Source organism: Convolutriloba macropyga, chromosome 5 (assembly GCF_964194025.1).
Source record: "Convolutriloba macropyga chromosome 5, txConMacr16.3, whole genome shotgun sequence".
Lineage (NCBI taxonomy): Eukaryota > Metazoa > Xenacoelomorpha > Acoela > Convolutidae > Convolutriloba > Convolutriloba macropyga.
In genome coordinates, this window is record NC_134472.1 from 60,629,749 (window position 1) to 60,651,926 (window position 22,178).

Sequence of the window (22,178 nt, forward strand, 5' to 3'; positions counted from 1 at the left end):
TAATGGATTTGGAGAACCCTTTAGAAGAAAACGCAATCAATAAATAGTGCAAACAGAAGCAGATTTATCACTACTTGAAAAATCGAAAGGAACCAAGTTAACACTGCAATACCAATCACTTTTTGGCTTTACTGCCTGTTTAGGCCTGACCAAAATCACAACTCAAATTTGACCTTAAAAATGTCATATGCGTGAACAGATCTATAAACAGACTCAACCTGACAACTCTACAACGGACTCGATAAAAACTTGTAGGCCCAATCCGAAAATTAATTAATTACCCTGTCTAATTTGAAACAAAATTTGAAAAACAAATTAAACGAGAAAAGCAACTACCACATGAAAGACGAAGCAAAAACAATTAGGTACAGAGTAGTATCAAATGGAAAAAACGACAAGAAAGAAGCTGTGACGTCCAATCATTTGCGCTGAAGAGAATATGTGATAACGTATCTGTTTTGGCTATTCACAGAACACGCAATTTCAGGAAAGTATCCACCGATAACGGCACTGACAGACGTTAGGATTGAAAGAGTTTGAAAATAAATAGTGTGTCCAAAGTGTTCTAAATGGGTTCGCATTTTCATTAATCTAAACATAACCGACTAAACGTCGGAAGAATTGCTCTCGAACGACAAGTGGGAGCTCTAATCAATTGCAGCCTGCTTCAGTCGGAGGGGGGGGGGAAGGGGGTGGGGGCGGAGGAGCCTAATGAGACTAAGAAGTTCAATAGTGGTCTTCAAATAACCACATTAGAGGTTAACATATACCACTATAAAGATTTAAAGCGAAAAATGGCACCAGTTTCGGCGCACTTTTCATTTGACTTTTAGTATTAAATTGCCGCCAATTGAGTTCAGCTGCTTGAAATTGTGATTGGGAGAGAATTTTAGATCACGCGAAACGCAAAAAGTCAAGGGCGTAAAAGTCACTCGAAAAGTCAAAACTGTTAAGCAAAAATTTTGCATGAAAAAGACACACACGTTTACAATAATTGCTATGAACTTTGTTCAAGAGCAATTAAAAATACGGAAAATTCAGCTTCTATATTGGACGACAAAAAACGTAAGATTTATACCAATTGGCAGCATAATCTAAGCAACTTTGATAACTCAAAACATTAGATCAAGTGTATTGAGTATTAACCACTAGCGCCCCAACTTTTATGGTCAGATGTGTGAACCGTTACTTTTGCTTTCGCTTTTTGATTTTGCTTTGTGACTTGCCGTCACTTTTGATTTTGTTTTTCGCCCTCAATCGTATTTTCGTAAACTTGCTGCAAACTGTAAATTATATTCAGTTTGAACAGCGAGTGAGGTACGTTAGAAGTCAAACGTGAAAGTGGTGACTTCCTTAAAACGATTTAAAAGGAGAGGGCCTAAATAGCAGCCTTTGAGAGACTGAAGGCGGCTATAACTCACTCATATTTCTTTGACAAGACTAAAACGACATACTGGCGAAAATAGCTTAAATTGCATCTTAATGTCTAATATATTTCCAAAACGGTCAAAACTGCTTAAATAAGCAGTACAGTTATTTGTTTACAAACGTGAGACAGACAACTTTGGCTGAAAAAGTAACGAGTTAAAACTAAAAAAAAACTGCTCCGAAAAAACTGCTCGTGTGAACCAAAACTACTGCTCGCTAACAAAAATTCATTTGCACGTAGTTTTCTCGCCAATCTTTGCTTAGGAAACCGGTATGAACAAAACCTCTATTCTCTCCACTTCAATTTCGTTCAAGAGAAAAACATTTTTCTGGTGCACCATTGACTTTTACGAATTGTATCACAACCACCGATTTTAAAAATAGATCGCCATAACTCTTCAGTACGTGGCAAAAAGAGGATCTTTGAATTGTAAAAAACAAAATGAAATCAATAACAGCCATGCTAACGCTTCGCGGCTATTTTAATAAGATGAGTGTGTGGCAGTATACCTCGTATGCGAACACGATTTTCTGGTTGGCGTTGCTTGTGAGCAGGAGAGGCTTCGGTTCCTGGTTCTTCACACTGCACACACCCTCCTTCCCAAGTTCCATCTCCTCAAGAGCCACACTATAAACATACACCATGCAAAGACTAAAAATATTGCACGGATAGTACGATGATCATGAATCCAGTTAGGTCAGACATTTCATGCTCACTGCAGATATTACTATCATGTGAAAATGAGACAATGAGGCCATAACGTTCATCTGTGAACAAATGTTGCATAATAACTAGTTTCAACAACTAAAACATAGCTGGCAGATTGCCAGAAAATAGCCGCAATAGCTTCGTATATCTGCAGTCTCAAAAAGAAAGTAAAAATGACAGACCAAAAAGAAACTTATTCATTTCATTAAGGGCTGAGATTTTGATTAAGAATCTGTATAACTTATTGCTGTTTCTATTAGCTGTTCTCAAAATAACCTTCATTTTAAAGGGATATACACAAACTTATCTCTTTGAATTAAAGTAAAGATAAGTCAATTTCAGAGTGAGGAAGTCATTTTTGAGAGTGAGGTAAGGCAAGTGTGACCAAATCACGCGAACGAACAAAAAACTCGCTCCACTAAGTGTAAAAAATGACGCCACGCACGCAATTCAGTTGAAATTGTACGAACGAATGAACAAAAGGCAGATTTGAAGTGATTGTACTTCATCTGGTCATAAATAATGACGACGAAATAAAAAAAACACAGCAGGACAAGTCCTGACGTACAATTCAAAGAATTTCATTGACTGAACAGAAAATTAGACCTAGAACGGACAATGAATGGATTGTGAAAATCATGAACAAAATCCAATCCAAAAAATTGAAAAAAACAGTAAAAATCAAAGTGAAATTGCCGCATGTGAACAAAAAACAATAAGCGAGAACGCGAATTTTTGTCCAAATACCCTTTTCTCACTCTACTTTAAAAATAGAGCGAAAAAATTTTACGCCGCAATACCACTCGCTTTTTCGCTCCACTTCCTGTTTCGGCGTGACCAAAATCACCACGACATTCCTGTTTCGGCCAATTTGACTTCAAAAATCAAGAAAATGTGTGAACAGATCTTGAAAAAACATAGCCGGAAGAATCCCGGAAGCGACTCGAAGTGGAAATCCACTTAAACGTCATCCAACTATCTTAAAAATGTAACATCAAACTTAAACGGAAAAATTGTGCCTCCACTAACTTAGGATTATCTTGGAACAAAATCAGAAAACAAAAAAGTAAAAAGAAAATCAAATCTGTTAAAGAATGATTAAAAAATCGGATCAAAGTTTGTCATAAATTGGGATCCGAAATAATTAACTCTGCCAAAATTACTTGATCAAAACAACCAGTACCTACTAAAGCCGAATTTTCTTTTAAAAATACTTGAAGCCAAATCATGAAAAAAAGCTCTTAGAAACAACTTGGACTAAAAAACTGGAAAAAGTTATTTTTTTTAAAATTACAAAAGCACATAAATTGAAACAAAAATTCCTTTCAGCCAATAGGGTATTCAGATAACCGTAAAACAATAGGGAAGTCATAATAGGCTAAACACCTTGCCAAAAAAACAAAAAAAAAACGAAAATCGGCAAAAAAAAATTAAACAGTTTCAATCTTCGCCATTTTTTGTCAGATTTCTCAACAAAAAAGTGCTTCATATCCACAAAATTGTAACCCCTTGTTATCTAAAAATTGCTCAAGTTACAGGGGTTTTTTCAATGCCCATTTGAGGCAGTAAAATAAAATCGTCAAAAAATCGCAAAAATTAGCCCAAAAATCAGCAAAACACAAAAAAAAACCTCCGAATAAGCATGAAATTCATATGAATTTCCAGAAAACTTCAAATCACTACGAAAACCAGCCTAAAATTAGAAAAAATCATAACCAAACTTCAACCAAAAAGAACTGAAAAAACTGCTTTAAAGTGTCGCACGTGAACAAAAGATTTTGCTCGCTTACAGAAGTTTTTTCACACCTCAAATTTTCGCTCTCTGGAACACAGCGATATATATGAACAAAAAACGACTCTGAACCAAAACCACTGCTCGCTAACAAAAATTCATTTGCACGTAGTTTTCTCGCCAATCTTTGCTTAGGAAACCGGTATGAACAAAACCTCTATTCTCTCCACTTCAATTTCGTTCAAGAGAAAAACATTTTTCTGGTGCACCATTGACTTTCGCTCCACTTCCTGTTTCGGCGAAACATTTTTCGCTCCACTTCCTGTTTCGGCGTGACCAAAATCACCACGACATTCCTGTTTCGGCCAATTTGACTTCAAAAATCAAGAAAATGTGTGAACAGATCTTGAAAAAACATAGCCGGAAGAATCCCGGAAGCGACTCGAAGTGGAAATCCACTTAAACGTCATCCAACTATCTTAAAAACGTAACATCAAACTTAAACGGAAAAATTGTGCCTCCACTAACTTAGGATTATCTTGGAACAAAATCAGAAAACAAAAAAGTAAAAAGAAAATCAAATCTGTTAAAGAATGATTAAAAAATCGGATCAAAGTTTGTCATAAATTGGGATCCGAAATAATTAACTCTGCCAAAATTACTTGATCAAAACAACCAGTACCTACTAAAGCCGAATTTTCTTTTAAAAATACTTGAAGCCAAATCATGAAAAAAAGCTCTTAGAAACAACTTGGACTAAAAAACTGGAAAAAGTTATTTTTTTTTAAAATTACAAAAGCACATAAATTGAAACAAAAATTCCTTTCAGCCAATAGGGTATTCAGATAACCGTAAAACAATAGGGAAGTCATAATAGGCTAAAAACCTTGCCAAAAAAACAAAAAAAAAACGAAAATCGGCAAAAAAAATTAAACAGTTTCAATCTTCGCCATTTTTTGTCAGATTTCTCAACAAAAAAGTGCTTCATATCCACAAAATTGTAACCCCTTGTTATCTAAAAATTGCTCAAGTTACAGGGGTTTTTTCAATGCCCATTTGAGGCAGTAAAATAAAATCGTCAAAAAATCGCAAAAATTAGCCCAAAAATCAGCAAAACACAAAAAAAAACCTCCGAATAAGCATGAAATTCATATGAATTTCCAGAAAACTTCAAATCACTACGAAAACCAGCCTAAAATTAGAAAAAATCATAACCAAACTTCAACCAAAAAGAACTGAAAAAACTGCTTTAAAGTGTCGCACGTGAACAAAAGATTTTGCTCGCTTACAGAAGTTTTTTCACACCTCAAATTTTCGCTCTCTGGAACACAGCGATATATATGAACAAAAAACGACTCTTTTCGCTCCACTTTTTAATTTGTTGAGGAACAAATACACTCCATATTTTTCCCATGTTTCATTTCCTGCTTCAAAATTCACTCCAATAAAATCGATTTAAACATACCCTGCAGATTGCCGGAAAATAGCCGCCGTTGATTCCAATAAGCATGATTGGGATTGAAAGAATAGAAGATATTGAAAAAAAGATTTTTGTACAATGACATTTTTAATTCCGATTTATTTAGATGGCATTTCGTAGTTGAACATACTTCTGTTTCTTAGGGAGAGGCTACAGGGGCTACTATCAATACCAATACGCATTAGAGATGGTAACTAAGACTTATAGGAACGACGTTCAATTAGCGGGCATCTAAAATTGGGCTTTATGGGTTATCCCGTTTCTATTTCTGACTTCAATTTTTTATACTGACTACTTTGAATTGCTTTGCTGAGCAACTGATGTTCAAAATCATTTTTAGCAGAATGAGAGAAGAGAGAAACTAGCCTAGAGAAGTCAAAAAGATTTCACGCAAAATGTTGAAAAAGCCGCAAAATGAGGTAAAGCAAAACATTTTTTGTTCGACGAAGTAAAAAATATTAGGAGCGCTATAATAGCCGGCTGAGAAGATGAGGGCGGCTATTAAAAAAAGTACTTCTCCAATACTCCTCTTCGAATCGTAAAAAAGACAAGAGAGGCTAATAATAGCCTCAGCTATCGCTTCGCGGCTATTAATCAGAAACTAATATGACATGCTTAATAGTTACGAGAAATCTTATCAAGTTGGCGCCCTTATGCTGACCTAATCCAGCCGAACCATCTTATACAATGGTCAAATATGTTTAAGTGTGGATAAAACTGACCTCCTGGGGAACACTTCGAATCCCACGATCCTGTACATGTTCTCTTCCTCTATGAAATGGTACTTCATCACAAACTGCAGGTAGTTGTGCAGCGCTACCTATAACACAAACCAACAACACGTAAAGGTGGCAATTCTTGAGACAAGCATCAATGCTCTTCCCTGTTATTTTTGATTATTTTGCGTCATTGTCAGGGCAGCTCAGTTCTAATTTCAGCCCAAAAAGAAATTCATTATCAATGCTGAGCATATCAACAATATAGCTGTTCTTGATCGGCAATTATCAAGTAAATATCCATGACATTGGAAAAAATTAATCCCGAATTTTAATGATCATTAATTGATAGATACTATCACATCAAAATTTTTCTGTCCAACATTAATCGATCATTGATTGAAAGATAAAAAGTACAATTCAATGCAAACTTTTCAACATCGAGAGCACTAAATTGCATGCATAATGTTTTTGTTTGAATTTATACAATGCATTCATTAATGTGAAAAATTATGCATTGATAAAGATCAACGTACAAAAGCAGTCTGATATCAAACTGCGAGGATGCAGTAACAAAATTTTCCACAGCATGTTGAACAAATTTAGTCATCAAAGGACTCCAACAAAACAAACTCAAGTAACCACACTCCTACATTTACAAAATTGCACCATTTTGCACCACAAAAACTTACGCTATCAGTTCCTATACTTAGCTACATAATTTATCCAACAATAGGATTATTTTGAGTCAAGTGATAGACTTTTTAAGTTTCGGTTCAATTTAATCATTTTAATTAAAGTTGTCCTCTCAGAAATCTCATCTCAATACACAAAAATACTTGCTATCTAAGTGAACGCAGCCACCTAAACTTCGGCCTCTGCGATACTCAGGGCTTATTACGACGTTGTCAGCTTAAAAGTATCGCCACAATTAATAATGATTCCAAAGACCGTGTGAAATGAGTTGCTGATGTACGTTACTGAGTGACAAAATTTGGGATGCACCCAACTAAAATCACAGCAACTAGTCTTAGAGCAATTTGTTTTTTAATAATTGAGTAGCATATGCAGGTTAAGTCCGCGAATAAAACCCACTTATATAAGCTTAGTGAAATGCTGAAAAGCTTCAGGTGCCTATGAAGCTTGAGGCCTTTAATTGATACTCTACATGGAAAAAATTCAAATAAACGAAACCAGAACCCTTTCGTGTCGCCCAGTGCACTTAGAAAATAAGATCTATTAAAATGTGCTCAGTTAACTTATTTAGAAAGAGCCTTTGTCACTAGGACTGGTTTTAGTAACCATATAATTCTGTGAAAATAAAACTCACAGCGAGCTTCTTGTCAGGAGTCTCAACAGCAGAACCCAGTTTATATCCGATTTCATACTCTGTCAAGTGAGTGTGTATGTTCTTGTAAGGAGTGGCCACTGGCAGACCATCAGCCATGAGATGTGCAGAGTACTCGTCCTGGATCTTGTCGACCAACTTGCCCACATCTTTCGCAGTCATCTCAGCATCACTCCCACATAGCACTCTGCATGGCTGATTGGACATGAACTTGATCTCATAGGGCGTGTTCACTATTCGGTCTCCTCTCAGAATTTCACCTGCAAAAATGCTTCTGCTTCAAACAGCACAAATTTTTTTCTTGTTTCAAGACTTTTTTTAAAAAATTTGCGAATTGACACAAAAAAATTTGGTTTCAAATTCATATTGTTACCGATATTGTAGCTTACTTTATTACGCATGGCGAAACTTCATAAAGGGGCTGAAAACAGTGTTATTAGAACTTATGGAAAGATTTTTTAATTTAAGATTAAAAATTTGTCAAAAAATTAATCTGGATAAAATGAAATATATTTTAAATGCTTTTAGTGGTAAATTTACGCCGATTTCAGTTCAGCTTATTAAAATGTTGAAAACGTTACTCAGACAACCAAATCGTTCCAGCAAAATTTTCGCATAAAACAGAAAAATTACGGAAGACCCGAAGACTGACGAGTCATAAAGAGCCAAAAACTGACATACACTTAGTTATTTTGAATAAAAGTAATTATATAACGGAAATGTTTTTCGTTCACATTGGTCATAATATGCAAAAAGGCAGAGATTGTACATTGACAAGTAGTTGAAATTAAATCAATATTCTGCTACAAATCCAATCCTGACAACGACCACTTAATTGATAACTAAGAATGGCAAGCAAAATGTGTGTCACTCACTACAATAAACGAAACAACAAATAGCCCAAAAATTGACAAAAGAACAAAATACTTGAGAAATACCAAACTAACGTGCAGCAACATTTTATCGTCATTGGTTACTTTTTCAAGACAAATTACTACATAAAAGCTCAACTTTTCCTAGAAATTGAGTAAAAACAAAATCAGTTTATAAAATCAACCAACAGCTGTTCGTCTCAAGATGCCGTTAAACGACAACCGTAAGTTCTTCATGTTTGTTTATGATGTTGTAAACAAAAGCTCACCTGATGAAACAGTCGAAAATGATTTCCTTGAGCAGAACATCGAAAATCTTAACTAATTTGCGTCGGCAGGAGCTACAATGGCACAGTTTTTTCAATCAACGAACTCAAATCTACAAAATATAATCATTTTTTTCCCACTAAAGTTAAAGAGAGCGAAGTCATTGCCGCAATTTCAAAAATCACAGACGGAAAATTACAGACTTATATAATTCCTGCCAATTATTTGAATCCTTAATCTTTGATAGAGTAAAACATTTAGTGGAAATAAACAGAATAAAAAAATGGATTCAGATTGAATCATAACACTACAGACGACATCGTTATTCTGTTGGAAGATATCAGACTGCATTGGAAAGGTTCTAGCGACATCACAATAATTTTCATAGAACTAAAGAAAGCAGCCGACACTGTTGACCATTGCATCCTTCTATAGAAATTTGCAGATTATGGTATGAGGTGGTAAGTAATAAAATTAATCAAGTACCTACAAGACAGAATCCAAAATTTAGAACTAAATCAAAAATCTTCCCAACCAAGAAAAAACTTTGGCGTATCGTGAAGAAACAAAGAATACCTCTTACCAATGATACAGCAAAAAAACCGAAGGTAAAAAGAAACAAGAACAACCACCAACTGACTTTAAATAATGTTACAAAACGGTTATCTAGGTATCATTGTTGACCATCAGCTAAATTACAAGTAGCACAGTTTAATTTTTACAAAAAACTAAACCAGTTAACTGCTATGTTTTACCGCTTGAGAAAAAAATGCTAAAAATATCGCAGATGAATCAAGTAGTTAAAAGATTTGTGCAACCAGTAAGTCAATATATTGTCTTAGCTTACGGATCGACAAACAAAAACATTATACAACCTAAAAATCACTAAAACATTTAAGATTTTCTTCAAGAGAAAATTTGATTTCAACTCAAATTAACGAGATCAGAATGAAATCCACAACAGTCAAGAACTACACATCTATGAGTTGATGAAATTACTGATAAGAGTACTGAGAAATGAGTGCAAAACTAAACACCTACAAGAGTATTATTAAAAAAGCTTTGGAAACAAATTGCTGGATAAAGACGGGCACTTAAACATCTGAGCATTCTTATCCCCAAAGTCAGTGAAAAATAAATCACATTTAGGTTAAGAAAACTATTCAACTGCTTTTCAACTTTGGACTGCATATTCATAACAAACGTTAAAATGAAAAGTAGAAAAGCCAGAGTATTTGTAGAGGCCTTTCTAAAAAAGAATGTCATTAGTTCTGTAGACATCTATCTAAATCCATCTACGGTTAACCGAGCATACAAGAATCAAAAATGGCAGTTTTTGTCTTTGGTAAACGCGTAGCGACAACCAGTATATAATACACCCTGCCCCCAGAATAAGAGTGCGCTCTAAGATTATTTATCCTCTCACTTAGTATCTGAAAACAATCCATAGGGCTCAATAATGTCCCATCGGAACGCAGTTAAAGTACTAAATTGTGAATTGTCTTTTGTATTATTGTAATATGCAAATCCGTAAACAATTTATTATTACATTTAACATGGCTGCAAATGGCCACTCTGTAACAATTGGGTTTTCAACTTTATGAGCTTGAGACTTCAATTGAGACCTTATATCGTTCAATAAAAGTAAGCAAAAAATTAATTTGAAAGACGTGACACACAACAACGCATGACAATATGTAGTCCTGACCTACAATTCAAAGACATTTCATTGAGCTAACAAAATTAAGACCATAAATTGATTAGGAAACATTTAAAATCCGTTCGTAAAAATGGAAAAACAGAAAAAAGCAAATAAAAATGCTGCATGTAAACAAAAAACCACAAGCAAAAAAGAAAATTTTTCTTCGAACACTGTTTTATCGCTCTACTTCAAATTAGGCTGAAAAAATTTTACGCCGTAAAAGCAATAGCTTTTACGCTCAACTTCCTGTAGATCAGAAGACAGAGCCCAAATACAATTCAAATTCTTTGAATTATAAACAAGAGAAGGCCAATAATAGCCAGGCCATTAATCGCAGCTATTAATGACAGGACAGTAACAATTCACTCCACTACAGCTTGAATCTTTTGGAGGAATTTTCAGACCGTTCACAAGATTCCAAGGCCAAATTTTGAAACAAGTCAATAAAGGTTTTCAGCCGGGAGCAGAATTGTAAGCGTTCTACCAGCCTGCTCAGGCAGTCTCAATGATATACAAATGGGGTTCGTCTACCCTGCTCATTCAAGGAGAAAAAAACCACTTGAAAACCTCGGCTCACCAAAACCGGGATTATTTCCTGTAGATTTTTAATGCAATCATAGGAGACAATTTAGAAGTATCTGAAAAAAAAAGAAAATCTGAAAATTGCACAAGACCACTTTATTTCATTGAATATGAAGTTATATTGGTCATCACCAAAATCAAGAATTTTAGATAACCCATATAATTTCAACAAACTTTGATAAACAGATTTACATGCACCATGAATCTCGCGGATTGTATGCTGATCTAGTTTTGATTTTACAATTTTTTCTGATAACTGGATTTGTCTCAATAAATCCGGTTGTCGGAAAAATTGTAACAAAAATACCAATTCGAGATCAGCATGCAATTGCAACTGAACATTATTCATGAGCAAATGGAGAAATGAAGAGCCTGTCATATTGCCTATGAAATTTTTAATGATCAATACTGGAAAAATGCAGTGTGCAAATTCCTAAAAATTGTTAAGGAGCTTTATAGCGAAAATTAAGTAGGTAAGTCAATATATACAGCAAGAACAAGGCACAGTCTGTAAACATGAAAAAATGTTTTTGGATACATACTTGCGCTTTACAGGCCGTAAAAAAGAATCCGTTAAATAGATAGCAACGAAATCACAAACGACTCCGATTTTAAGAATCTGACTTCCGGTAGATTATGCTCCTCGATAATGCCCCCTGCGGTTTCAACAATTTTATATTGGCGTATTTATTTGAAGTGTACTGCACAGCCCTTATTGGTCTAGTCTAACCATTATCAGAGCAAAATGAGCATGTTTTTTGACACGTGAGAAACATAAGAACATTCACGGGAGGAAATGAAACAGATCCACCTTCTATACCAACTACAGATCTATTTCCCGTTCAACGAGTTGAGCCGAAATTAAAAGCAGCAAGGTGGGAGAACGATGCGCTTCCTTCGACATAGCCAAGGCTGGATTTACCAACTGCAAAATGAAGTAGAAAGAAGCATTCAAAAAGTATTCAGCAGAACTTAACAATAGCGGTCGCCAAACTGCGGAGTTCCATTCAAGAAATATATGGAACATTTATAAAGAAAAAATTTGACATCATTTTGATGTCAGAAATTGGAACAAAGGTATCATTAGTCAACAATTAAAGCTTCATCACACTAAACATGTCAAAAAAGTGATCAAAATTGAGCTTCATTTCATAGGTGATGAGCAGATGAGCTACTAACCCAAATTCTCTGACTTGTATTCAAGATTGATTCCTTTGGGTTTGCAGAAAGGCAGAGAGTAGTACTCGTAAGGCAACTGCGCTTTGTCACTAGTCAACTTGACAGCTTTTATGTCCACTGGATCGTTCTTATTATAGTCCATGGGTGCTACTCCTGGCACCACGAAGCCACTCACTCCGTGCATCAGACATCCCAGTCCGAACAGTGCCAGGAGGAACGGAGATAGCGTCGATCTCTGGAAGTTGCCCATTCTGGTTTTAACAGCAGCGGTTTTGTTGTATAAGGACGTGTGCTTTTATTCAGTGGCTCATAGAATCTAAAATTATAGATCCCAATGACGATAATGGAATATTTCCGGGCAATTACTTCGTCGCTCAAAAGAGGGCAAAAACATAACAAACAACCACTTTGAAAATAGCTGACAGATTGCCAGAAAATAGCCGCAATAATTTAGTAGAGCTGCAGTTTCAAAAAGAGTAAAAGAAACAGACGGGGAAATTTTTTTTTAATGGTAAGATGAGATATTTTGATTAAGAATCGGTTTTTAACTTACTGATGCTTCTATTGGCTGCCCTCAAATACCCTTCAATTAGCGTGACAAACACACTCACGTGCCCTGATCTCTTTGATTTCAGGTAATAAAACGTCGATTTCAGAGAGGACGTCATTATAGAGTGAGGTAAGTCACGTGTGACCAAAAATTTAATAACTCGAATGAACAAAAATATAGCAGGACAAGTCCTGACGAACAATTCAAAGAAGTTTCATTGACCATACAACCGACTAGACCTAGAACGGACTATGAGTGAATTGGGAAAACCATTTCCAAAAAAAATCAGATAAAAAAACAGAAAATCAAATTTAAAATCAAAGTTAAAAAAAACCACTAGCGAGAATGTGAAAATTGCTTTAAACAAAAAACTAGACCATATGAACTATGAATGGATTCCGAGAACCATTAGGAAAAAAACTAGCGAGAAAACCAATTTTTGTTCAAAAACCGTTTTCTCACTCTACTTTTGAAAAAAATTCACGCCACAAATCCACTTGCTTTTTCGCTCCACTTCCTATTTCGGCGTGAATATCACTACTCCAATTTGACTTCAAAAATCATGAAAATGTGTGAAGACAGCCCCCCCCCCCAATACAATTCAAAATCTTTGAACTATAAAAAACGTTTTTCACTGAGTGAAAAATGACGTCACCCACGCAATTAAATTGAAATTGCATAAACGATTGATCAGAAAGCAAATTTGAAGTGATTGTAACGTGATAGGCTCAACAAAAATCCTGTTGACAAAACAAAAAACAGGACAAGTCCTGACCAACCATTTAAATAATTTTCATTGACTAAAAAACAGACCTCGAATGTGCTATAAATAGATGGGAAAATCCATTTTGAAAACAACCTGATTAAAAAAACAGCAACAATCATTGTCAAAATGCCGCATGAGAGCGAAAAAACCAATAGCGAAAGCAAATTTTTGCTCGAACACATTTGTCTCACCCTACTTCAAACTTAGAGCAAACAATCCACGCCGTAAAACCACTCGCTTTTTCGGTCCACTTCTTGTTTTGGTGTGACCAAATTAACATGAAAAATTAGGAAAATTTAATTTATTTTTCATATAGTATAAGTACACATAAAAAAACGTTGTTTAATGCAAAGAAAACTAGCAATCTAAGCTTAAAATAACAGCCAATCCTCAATGAGCTCACAAACATCTCATTTTTCGAAGAGAAGAAAATTGAGCAATTAAAATTTGACATTTTTGTGTCAAATTTCATAGAAAACCAACTTTGTAACAAAAGAGACTTGTATCCTTTGTAATCAACATAGCCTACAGGCATGAGGGTTCAATTCATTTACCAATACATTCAATTAGCAATAAATTGCAAAAATAGACCAAAAATCAGCAAAATAGTTGAAAAACCATCAAATTAGTGTTAAATTCAGGTTATTTACAAAAAAAAAATCAAAAAATTACATATAAATGCTGAAAAGTATTACTTTTGTCTGCAATAACCTGTTAACCAACATAAAAACCAATAGGAAAACAGCTTCAAAAAGAAGCACGTGAACAAAAAATTCGCCCACTAAGCTAAAACTTTTTCACGATGATTAAAATAACTACTCCCTCGATTGTCCACTCTTCGAATTTGATCACTAAAATAACTTTTTTAAACTTCATTTACCCTCTGAACTTCCAGGTTCATTGCTCGCTTCGAGTCGTAAAAGGACAGCGCCTCAATACAATTCAAAAATAAGAGAAGGCCAATAAGAGCATCAGCTATCTCAAAAACCACGATGTCCCCAATAATAGCCACTATAGCTTCGCGGCTATTAAAAACACTTCTCGAAATAAACATCTAGCTGGATAATCAGAATCAGCTTACAATGGCGAGTGATGGTCATATGTCAAAACAAATACCCTCTCCGTCTGAGCAAAAATTATGCCTCTTCTATGGAGCCTGTGATATTAAATAAAAAAGATGTTTCATAAATTTAGTTCTCGATATAAATTAACAGGAAAATTTAAGGCTTCCCAATTATGCATGAGAAGTTCAGGATCAAGTTCTTTACAATCGAGCAAACATACCTTACTAATGGTGAAAACTAATGCTGGAACCAAATCGTTGCAACGCTTTAATTATCAGAGCCACGCTTGTAAGGCCAGAATAACACAAGTTTACTAAAAATTAGTTTGGTGACCACTGTTTATGCAATGCTTCACCACGAACACAATTAATTAACACTCCATCTATATTATACGTATTGTTTTATGTTGGTTTGATTGACGCAAATGCATGCATGCACATATTCATTTTCAGACCCCGTTTTACTCAAAGCTATCAAATAAATCATCCAATTAACGTTTGCTTTTGAACGAACGTTCACTGTGTATAGTCGAGTTTTTAAAGTATTCTAATTGAAAGAGAAAAACTATTCTTTTACTGTTGTAGACCTGAAATGTATTCACCAGCTTTCACATTTCCTTTTATATTTACTGAGCTGACGTTGTAACAGTAAACCACAGAAACGGGTCTTTAAAATTAAGTTTAAGCCGTCCTCTATACAGAGCATTCCACCTCCCATTTTTTAACCGACGAAAGAGTATAGTTATACGTCAAAGGAACCCATTAGGTTCCGCAACGGAAACAGATTAACATTAGCATGATAAATTCCCACTGTCATGAAAGATGGTACTTTAATGCGTGCATTTATTCAACACTTGAAACAAAAAATATTTAAAAAATTCGGCAGTCCCCTAAAAATAATTTGAAAGCAAAGATGACCGTCAAACGATTTCTCTGAAGCAGTACATGTCATTGAAATCAAAATTGAATAAGTTAATCTACTGCTAGTACCCTGAGTTTGTTCCACGTACAGAAAAAAAAACACGATAAGAAATATAGTAATCTCAACTCTGGACTAAATAGAGATTAGAGAATAGCCGGGAGGTGGCATGATAGCCGAGAGGTAAGGTGTGTGGTTCACACGCCAAGGACTGAAAGTTCAATCCCCTGCCTCCGTGAAGCTGTCTGTGTGAGGATGAGCTCTTACTTAACCAAAGTTTCAGGTTCACCATAGCCTGACGAATGTTGGCTGCAATGATGGTACCACGTGGAAATTTCAGACGCAAAAAAGTGGCTATAGTAACCAAAAAGAGCAACTCTGCTCATAAAATGATCTGTCTGAAATGTGGGGAATAATAAAGAAAAGGGCAGCTGAGAACTATGCCTAATGTAGGCCTAATGCTATTCCGCTGCGATTACGCAGGAACCACAATTATTATTATTATTAGAAAAAATGTTATCACAAAAAAATATCTAAAACAACAACAACAACAACAACGATTGAGGAAATTGTAAAGTCCCTAGTTGAGAATGGATGGTGATCCTGTAGGAATCTGGCAGATTCTTAAAAGACGACGCATCTTCTGGCAGAAATTTCTGCCAGATTCCTACAAGGTAAACAATTTCCTGCCAGATACCTATAAGATAATCATTTTTCTGCCAGATTCCTACAGGATAGTCATTTTTCAGTCAGATTCTTACAAGATAACCATTTTTGCGCCAGATTCCTACAAGAAGTGTTTTTTTGTAAGATTCCCACTTAATTCAAACTTGCAGCTGAACCTCAACGGACTCTTTCATTATTATCCAAATCTTGCAAGATAACAATTATTCTGTCAGAATCTTGAAAGAGCCGTTGATTTGACAGATTCTGCCAGAAAACAATTTTTCTGACAGATTCTGCAAGATGAACCGTTTTCTGGCAGGATCTTGCAAGATTATCATTTTCTGCCAAATTCTGAAGATAACCTTTTATTTATCAGAATTTGGCAGATTCCTACAAGATAACCAACGGGTCTCGACTAGAGGTCGCTATAGCTCTTTGCAGATTTTGGTATAACATATACTACTTTCTCCATAAATGTAAATTGTTTTTAACTCGTAAAGACTCTAGTAATCAATCCAGCTTAGGTCCAGATTACAAACAGACAATATCCCAACATAAACCAACTAACATCAGACCAATTGCTCTCGAACGACTCACAAGGCAAACAATTTATGGGAGCGTGGCTAGAAACAGGTTTATGGTGCAAAAGTTCCTGACTAGGGAGGGGTTCCAACAAGCGACCTCTGGGATACGACTCAATGACATTAGCCACAACGCTACACGGGCTAAAACGATCCTCTTTCACAATTCGAGTTTTAAAGCAACAGACTTAATTTCTGAACGCGCACAATTCAATTCACTCGAAAAATCAAAAAATCATGCTTGCAAAAGTCATTGGAGAAGTATAAAATCAAAATAATGTTCTAGAAAACGGTCAAGCGAAAATTTTGCATTACAAAGACACACACGTTTATATTTACTTTTATAATTACTTCAAACGTCGTTCAACAACGTATCTGTTCCCTTATCTGATTTAGGACCCGACACAAGCAATAGATATCCAAAAACCCTCCAAAGACTTGAATGCCAGCACTATGTTTATAAATTAAATTGAACTCAGCATCCACGAAAAATAGAACTGAATAAAACTAACTTTGGAACACACTAAACATTGCAACTGAAAATTTCAACGTAAACTATTGCATAATTCGGGTAAGATATCTACGCATAACAGAAATCAAAGCTACTGTATCAGATATTTTGCCAATCGTGACTAAATTGGGCCGTAATCGTCATAAACAGATTGCTTGTCAACACCCTTATCTTTCACAAATGCCAGAGAAACTACACTAGGTCTTCCATGTGCGCATATGAAGGGTGACTCACACACTCCTAACCAACTGATCAATTCTTGGCACTCGGACAAACTCAACACGTCTCCAAATTTGATCGCATATCTGCACGCTTCCAACTTGAGTAACTCCAAAACGCACTTGGGCATGTCTTGATTAAATGCTTGACACATTAGCACACACTCGTTTACTATATCTTTCGCAATCAGAGTGTAAAAACTCTACAAATAAAGCTAGCTAATTCTAATTATCCTGAAGTTAATCTCGGCGCAACTTTAGATTAACCAAGATAGACAAGGTTCACATTCAAACTAATTCTCATTTTTTCCAAGAACAGCCATCAATCCATTAATGCATAACGTATCCAGCCATTGAAAGCAAAAAAAAAATATTCTAATTATCGGTTCAATCTCAAATTAAATACCTCAAAAATCTCAATATTAACCTTTCTCTCCTCTTCGGGTTTTCTAACAACTACGCAAGAGTTAACAACGCAGCTGGGAAGAGAATTGATTATCACATTTCCATTCTCTTCAAAGAACTCAAAAATTCCAAACTTTCGGAGCAGCTTTTTCATCACTATGAAATCATAACTTGTCTTGTCTAGTGGGAGTAAAATCGATTCAACCAAAATTGCCGATTTCAGTTCCAAGCTTGAATTTGGACTTCCAGAAGTAAACGCATTTTTGATTAGATGATGAAGTCTGAGCCGTTCGTGAGCTGCATGTTGATCAATAGCTATGAGGTGAAAACCTGTCGAGTCTACTTTTGACGCCAAAATAAACTTTTTGCCAAACTGTCCGATGATTTTGAGCGTCTTCAAGTCTTCACAGTTAAGATAGAACTCTGAACCTGTGGTTGTTTGCGTCGGATTGAGTAATGTTGCGTTTCGGTTGAAGAAACCTCCAAAAGCATACTTAATAAAATTATTCAAATTGCGCTCAACAAATTTGTCAGCAAAATATTTTACTAGCAAATAACTTTTAGACTGAGATAAGAAGGTGTTTGTTAATTAATTTACCTAGTTTGCCCGAGGAGCGGTGATTTTAAAACATTTGTATAAAAAATGAAGATCACTGCTGAAGACAACCTAGTATGATGGAATGGGGCATCCAAAATTTGCCGTTGTAATAAATTAGTTTTGAAGGTTGAAAAGAACCGTTATAAAAAATGACAACGCGAATTAATTTATCATAAGGAGTAAAGACTAACAGCCAGGCGACGGCTGCAAAAAGTTTCTACTATTCTGTTTGTTGTTCAAAATATTATTGTTCACAACTTCTGGCTGACTATCGTTATCATGGCAAAGTTTAGCCTTCCACACAAACGGAGATGATTGCTGCAGAGTCCTGTTAACCATCGAGCTAGTCGTTGGACGCTTTAGCGCTGAAGAGGATGAATCAAAAGCCGATGTATTGAAAATGTCTTCTAATGACTGCTTCGTAGGAGTGTACTCAAAAAGAGTTTCAGGTATGCATGATACAGTTTTTTGACTGATATCTTCAGGGTTATTGCAATCATTTAGTAACTTCTCTGTGATGTCAATTTCATTACTTCTTGAATGCTGAAAACTGCATGATCCCATCCACGATACAAGCCTCCAGCTACAGAAAAATTGACTACTGATCACAAAACATAACAGAAGTTCCAAAAGTTATAACTATTTTTTAGACTTTGGGGTAAACCTCTGAAGTTCTTGGTGGCGCTGCTCAATCATAACTGCGGTCTCAAAACTTGGAGCTCCTGTTACGTCATCAGATCTTTGTTGTTCCATTGTCTGCAAGTAAAACGAGCACCAATAATGAAAAAGGAAATCAAATATTTTTCCTCTTTCAATTGTGACACTTACAGCTTCTGGGTTTTCGGAAGCCTTCCTCGCAACTGAAGAAATCAAACGTCCACTACATCCGAGAGTAAGTTCTTCATCATTTATTTCTTGAGCAATTAAAATATTAGGTTTGGCAATTGGTTCAATTGACTCTAAGCACCTACTGATGGCTCCAATTACAACACTCCATGAGAAAAATTTTGCCTTTAAGGCCAGAAATGCAATAAGCAGTTTATTTTTGACCAATGAGGATGACGATTTATGTCTCAAAATTTGATCATGGACTTCAGCATGGTTGACTGGTCGCCGATTCACAAAAAGTAGATCATGAACATGAGCATAGACGCCTGTATTTGCTACGAAAATGACAGCTGTGCATCCTGAGGCCTCATCTTCACAATAAATTCTTTTGAAGTCACGCTTCTTGAACTTATATGAGAAAATTTGCCTCATAACTTTGAAAAAAGACCGTTTGGGTTCAATATTGCATACGACACTCTCGTCCTTCATATTAAGCAAAGACAACGACACCGATGGGTTGGCAATTGCAATTATCGATACAGCCCGGCGTATCTTGAACACTAAAGAGCAAAACTTAATATATCAACGGAATTATTATAATACATTCAACAAAAGCAACTACATCAATACACTCACTTTCTTCTTCCACGACACCTGATACTTTTTTGGCAACGAAATTGCGGAAGTGCAAGTTGCGTACTGTTACAGAAGTACCTCGGCATGATCTAGTCGACATTTTATAGACAACAAATTTGCAATTCCGGAACACTGCACATGTCGAATACTGGTCTTGACTACCGCACATCGTCTGAACTACCAACTCTCGGCACCATTTGCGAATTTGGTACAGGCTGTTACCTTTAAAACCATGTGAAGTATTGTTAATTCCCTTTGACGTGAATCCTGGGCGCGACATGGCTTTAAGATTCCTGAACATCCAAAAACCTTTCAGTGGGTAACATTTTCCTCATTTGCATATTTTCCTGTACATGCCAAAAAGTAGAGAGATAGAAATTACCGAAGCCCCAGGCCGTCGTCGATAACAGTAAAACTTGCGGATGCTATATCAACCCTGCATGCTATGCAGTTTGATCTTGCGTCAAGAGAATTGAAGATAACTTCCTCTAAAGCTTTCAAGAAAGAAATTGGCTCAGTATCAGCAATTTTCCTCATGGCCAAATCTGTTGGCCAGGTATCACATCACTTCAGGGAGACACATTCATCACAGATGCCGCATAACCGACATTTCATTCACCGAAACCGAAGTACTGAAACAGTTAGAAAAGAATGGTACCTCAAAATCGATTGAACCGGACAATATAGATCCAAGGGTACTTTTTTTTGAAACATAAAATTACTGACTATAACCCTAAGGTTAGATATCTACATGCTCTAAAATGTTAAATAAATTAATCAGCATTGTTATTAATATAATAATCTTCAAATTGTGGCTGTTCCTTTTCATAGGTAAAAATAGGATTTGAAGGCTCCTATTTGTCTATTAACGGGTACTTTCTTGTGTTGATCGAGCAAAAACTCGGTTAAAACATTTTTAAAGCAAGTTTTACTGTTAAAAGTTCCACGCTTTTCAAGATTAAGGATTTGTTACTCCACTTCGTTTTCGTTTTCTTTCGTAAAATAATTTGATTTGTTCTCTAGTTCTGTCTAGCGTTATGGCGACTAGAAAACATTTTAAAATTTTCGGATGTTTCCCATTGTCTTATGTCTGTTTGTAGCTTCATTAGGCTAACTTTTGAGATAAACAATTCGGCTGGCAGGATACGATCCTTAATGAGAAGATCAATGGCGTGGTCAAATTTTTGACGAAAATAACAAATTTTTATTCCCCAGTTAATTTGCCTGTTTGTGTGGTTTATGTTTTTCACTGCAAGAGTTTGAAGGAATACTCCACTGAAAGAGAGATGAGAGAGTACAACTGACTTGAAAACATCAATTCTTACTTTCAAAGGAATTTAATTTCTTACAAGATACAAAGGACGAATTGCATTACCCATTTTGCTTAAAACTGAGTTCAGGTGATTTTCAAAAGCTGGGTTTGAATCAATTTGTACTCCCACATATCGACATGCATGAGCTGGTTTGATAACTTCGCCTTTATATGAAAGCTCTGGATCCGAATTTATATGATTTGTAAAGAATAACATCTCTGTTTTATCGGCAATTAAAGTAATTTGATTCTCTGTCAGGTATTTGTCGGTTTGTTCTAATATTTTTTCACTGTTTTGGGGAATATTTTCATTACGTTCAAATTTGCATATAATACTAATGTCTTCCGCAAGTTGAACAACATCATTTTCACCTTCCAGCTTTTCAGAAAAATCGTTGACGCATAACAGAAAAATAGAGGTCCTAACACAGTTCCTTGTTCCGAACACAAAGATTAACAGTTATTTTTTCTGATAGGTCAATACCCAGTTTTACGCATTGTGTTAGATTTTCGAGAAATGATTTGAGAAGTAAAATTGTTGATTGAGAGAGGTTGAAATTTTCAGCTTTCTTGAGAAATATCTCTTGTGAAATTTAATTGAAAGATCTAAGAACACAGCACCTGTTTCGTTGTTATCTTCCATATTTCCTATTAATTTTTCAATAAAATAAAGCACAGCATCAGAAACGACTTTCGAGATTGAAAACCGAATTGTTTTTTGTTCAAGAGCGCAAATTTTGCAAGATATTCTATTAACTGATTAAGTAAAAGCCTTCCATATCTTTCGCAATCAGAGTGTAAAAACTCTACAAATAAAGCTAGCTAATTCTAATTATCCTGAAGTTAATCTCGGCGCAACTTTAGATTAACCAAGATAGACAAGGTTCACATTCAAACTAATTCTCATTTTTTCCAAGAACAGCCATCAATCCATTAATGCATAACGTATCCAGCCATTGAAAGCAAAAAAAAATATTCTAATTATCGGTTCAATCTCAAATTAAATACCTCAAAAATCTCAATATTAACCTTTCTCTCCTCTTCGGGTTTTCTAACAACTACGCAAGAGTTAACAACGCAGCTGGGAAGAGAATTGATTATCACATTTCC

General features: G+C 35.5%; 2 protein-coding genes across 7 annotated transcripts in view; both read right to left on the minus strand.

The window, feature by feature from the left end:
• Positions 1-14,762, minus strand: part of LOC142339515 (transmembrane 9 superfamily member 4-like) — a 41,558-nt gene extending 26,796 nt beyond the window's left edge. The window contains 5 exon segments of the mRNA XM_075389601.1: positions 1,939-2,056; positions 6,072-6,169; positions 7,396-7,673; positions 12,016-12,331; positions 14,616-14,762. Of these exon segments, the coding sequence (XP_075245716.1) occupies positions 1,939-2,056; positions 6,072-6,169; positions 7,396-7,673; positions 12,016-12,265 (744 nt within the window). The 5' untranslated portion in view covers positions 12,266-12,331; positions 14,616-14,762.
• A 2,218-nt stretch (positions 14,763-16,980) lies between these two features.
• On the minus strand, positions 16,981-21,081 carry LOC142339516 (uncharacterized). Of its 6 annotated transcripts, none has more exons than XM_075389606.1 (7): positions 20,139-21,081; positions 19,757-20,049; positions 19,121-19,680; positions 18,957-19,048; positions 18,484-18,875; positions 17,717-18,174; positions 16,981-17,492 (listed from the first exon to the last, which is right to left on the minus strand). In XM_075389606.1, the coding sequence occupies exons 1-7, from the start codon at positions 20,291-20,293 to the stop codon at positions 17,193-17,195; spliced, it is 2,250 nt and encodes a 749-aa protein (XP_075245721.1). In that variant the 5' UTR covers positions 20,294-21,081; the 3' UTR covers positions 16,981-17,192. The 6 variants fall into 6 exon arrangements, with proteins under 6 accessions (XP_075245721.1, XP_075245720.1, XP_075245718.1 ...); XM_075389605.1 differs by having other exon boundaries at positions 18,484-18,893; XM_075389603.1 differs by having other exon boundaries at positions 18,957-19,680.
• Between the last annotated feature and the right edge of the window lie 1,097 nt (positions 21,082-22,178).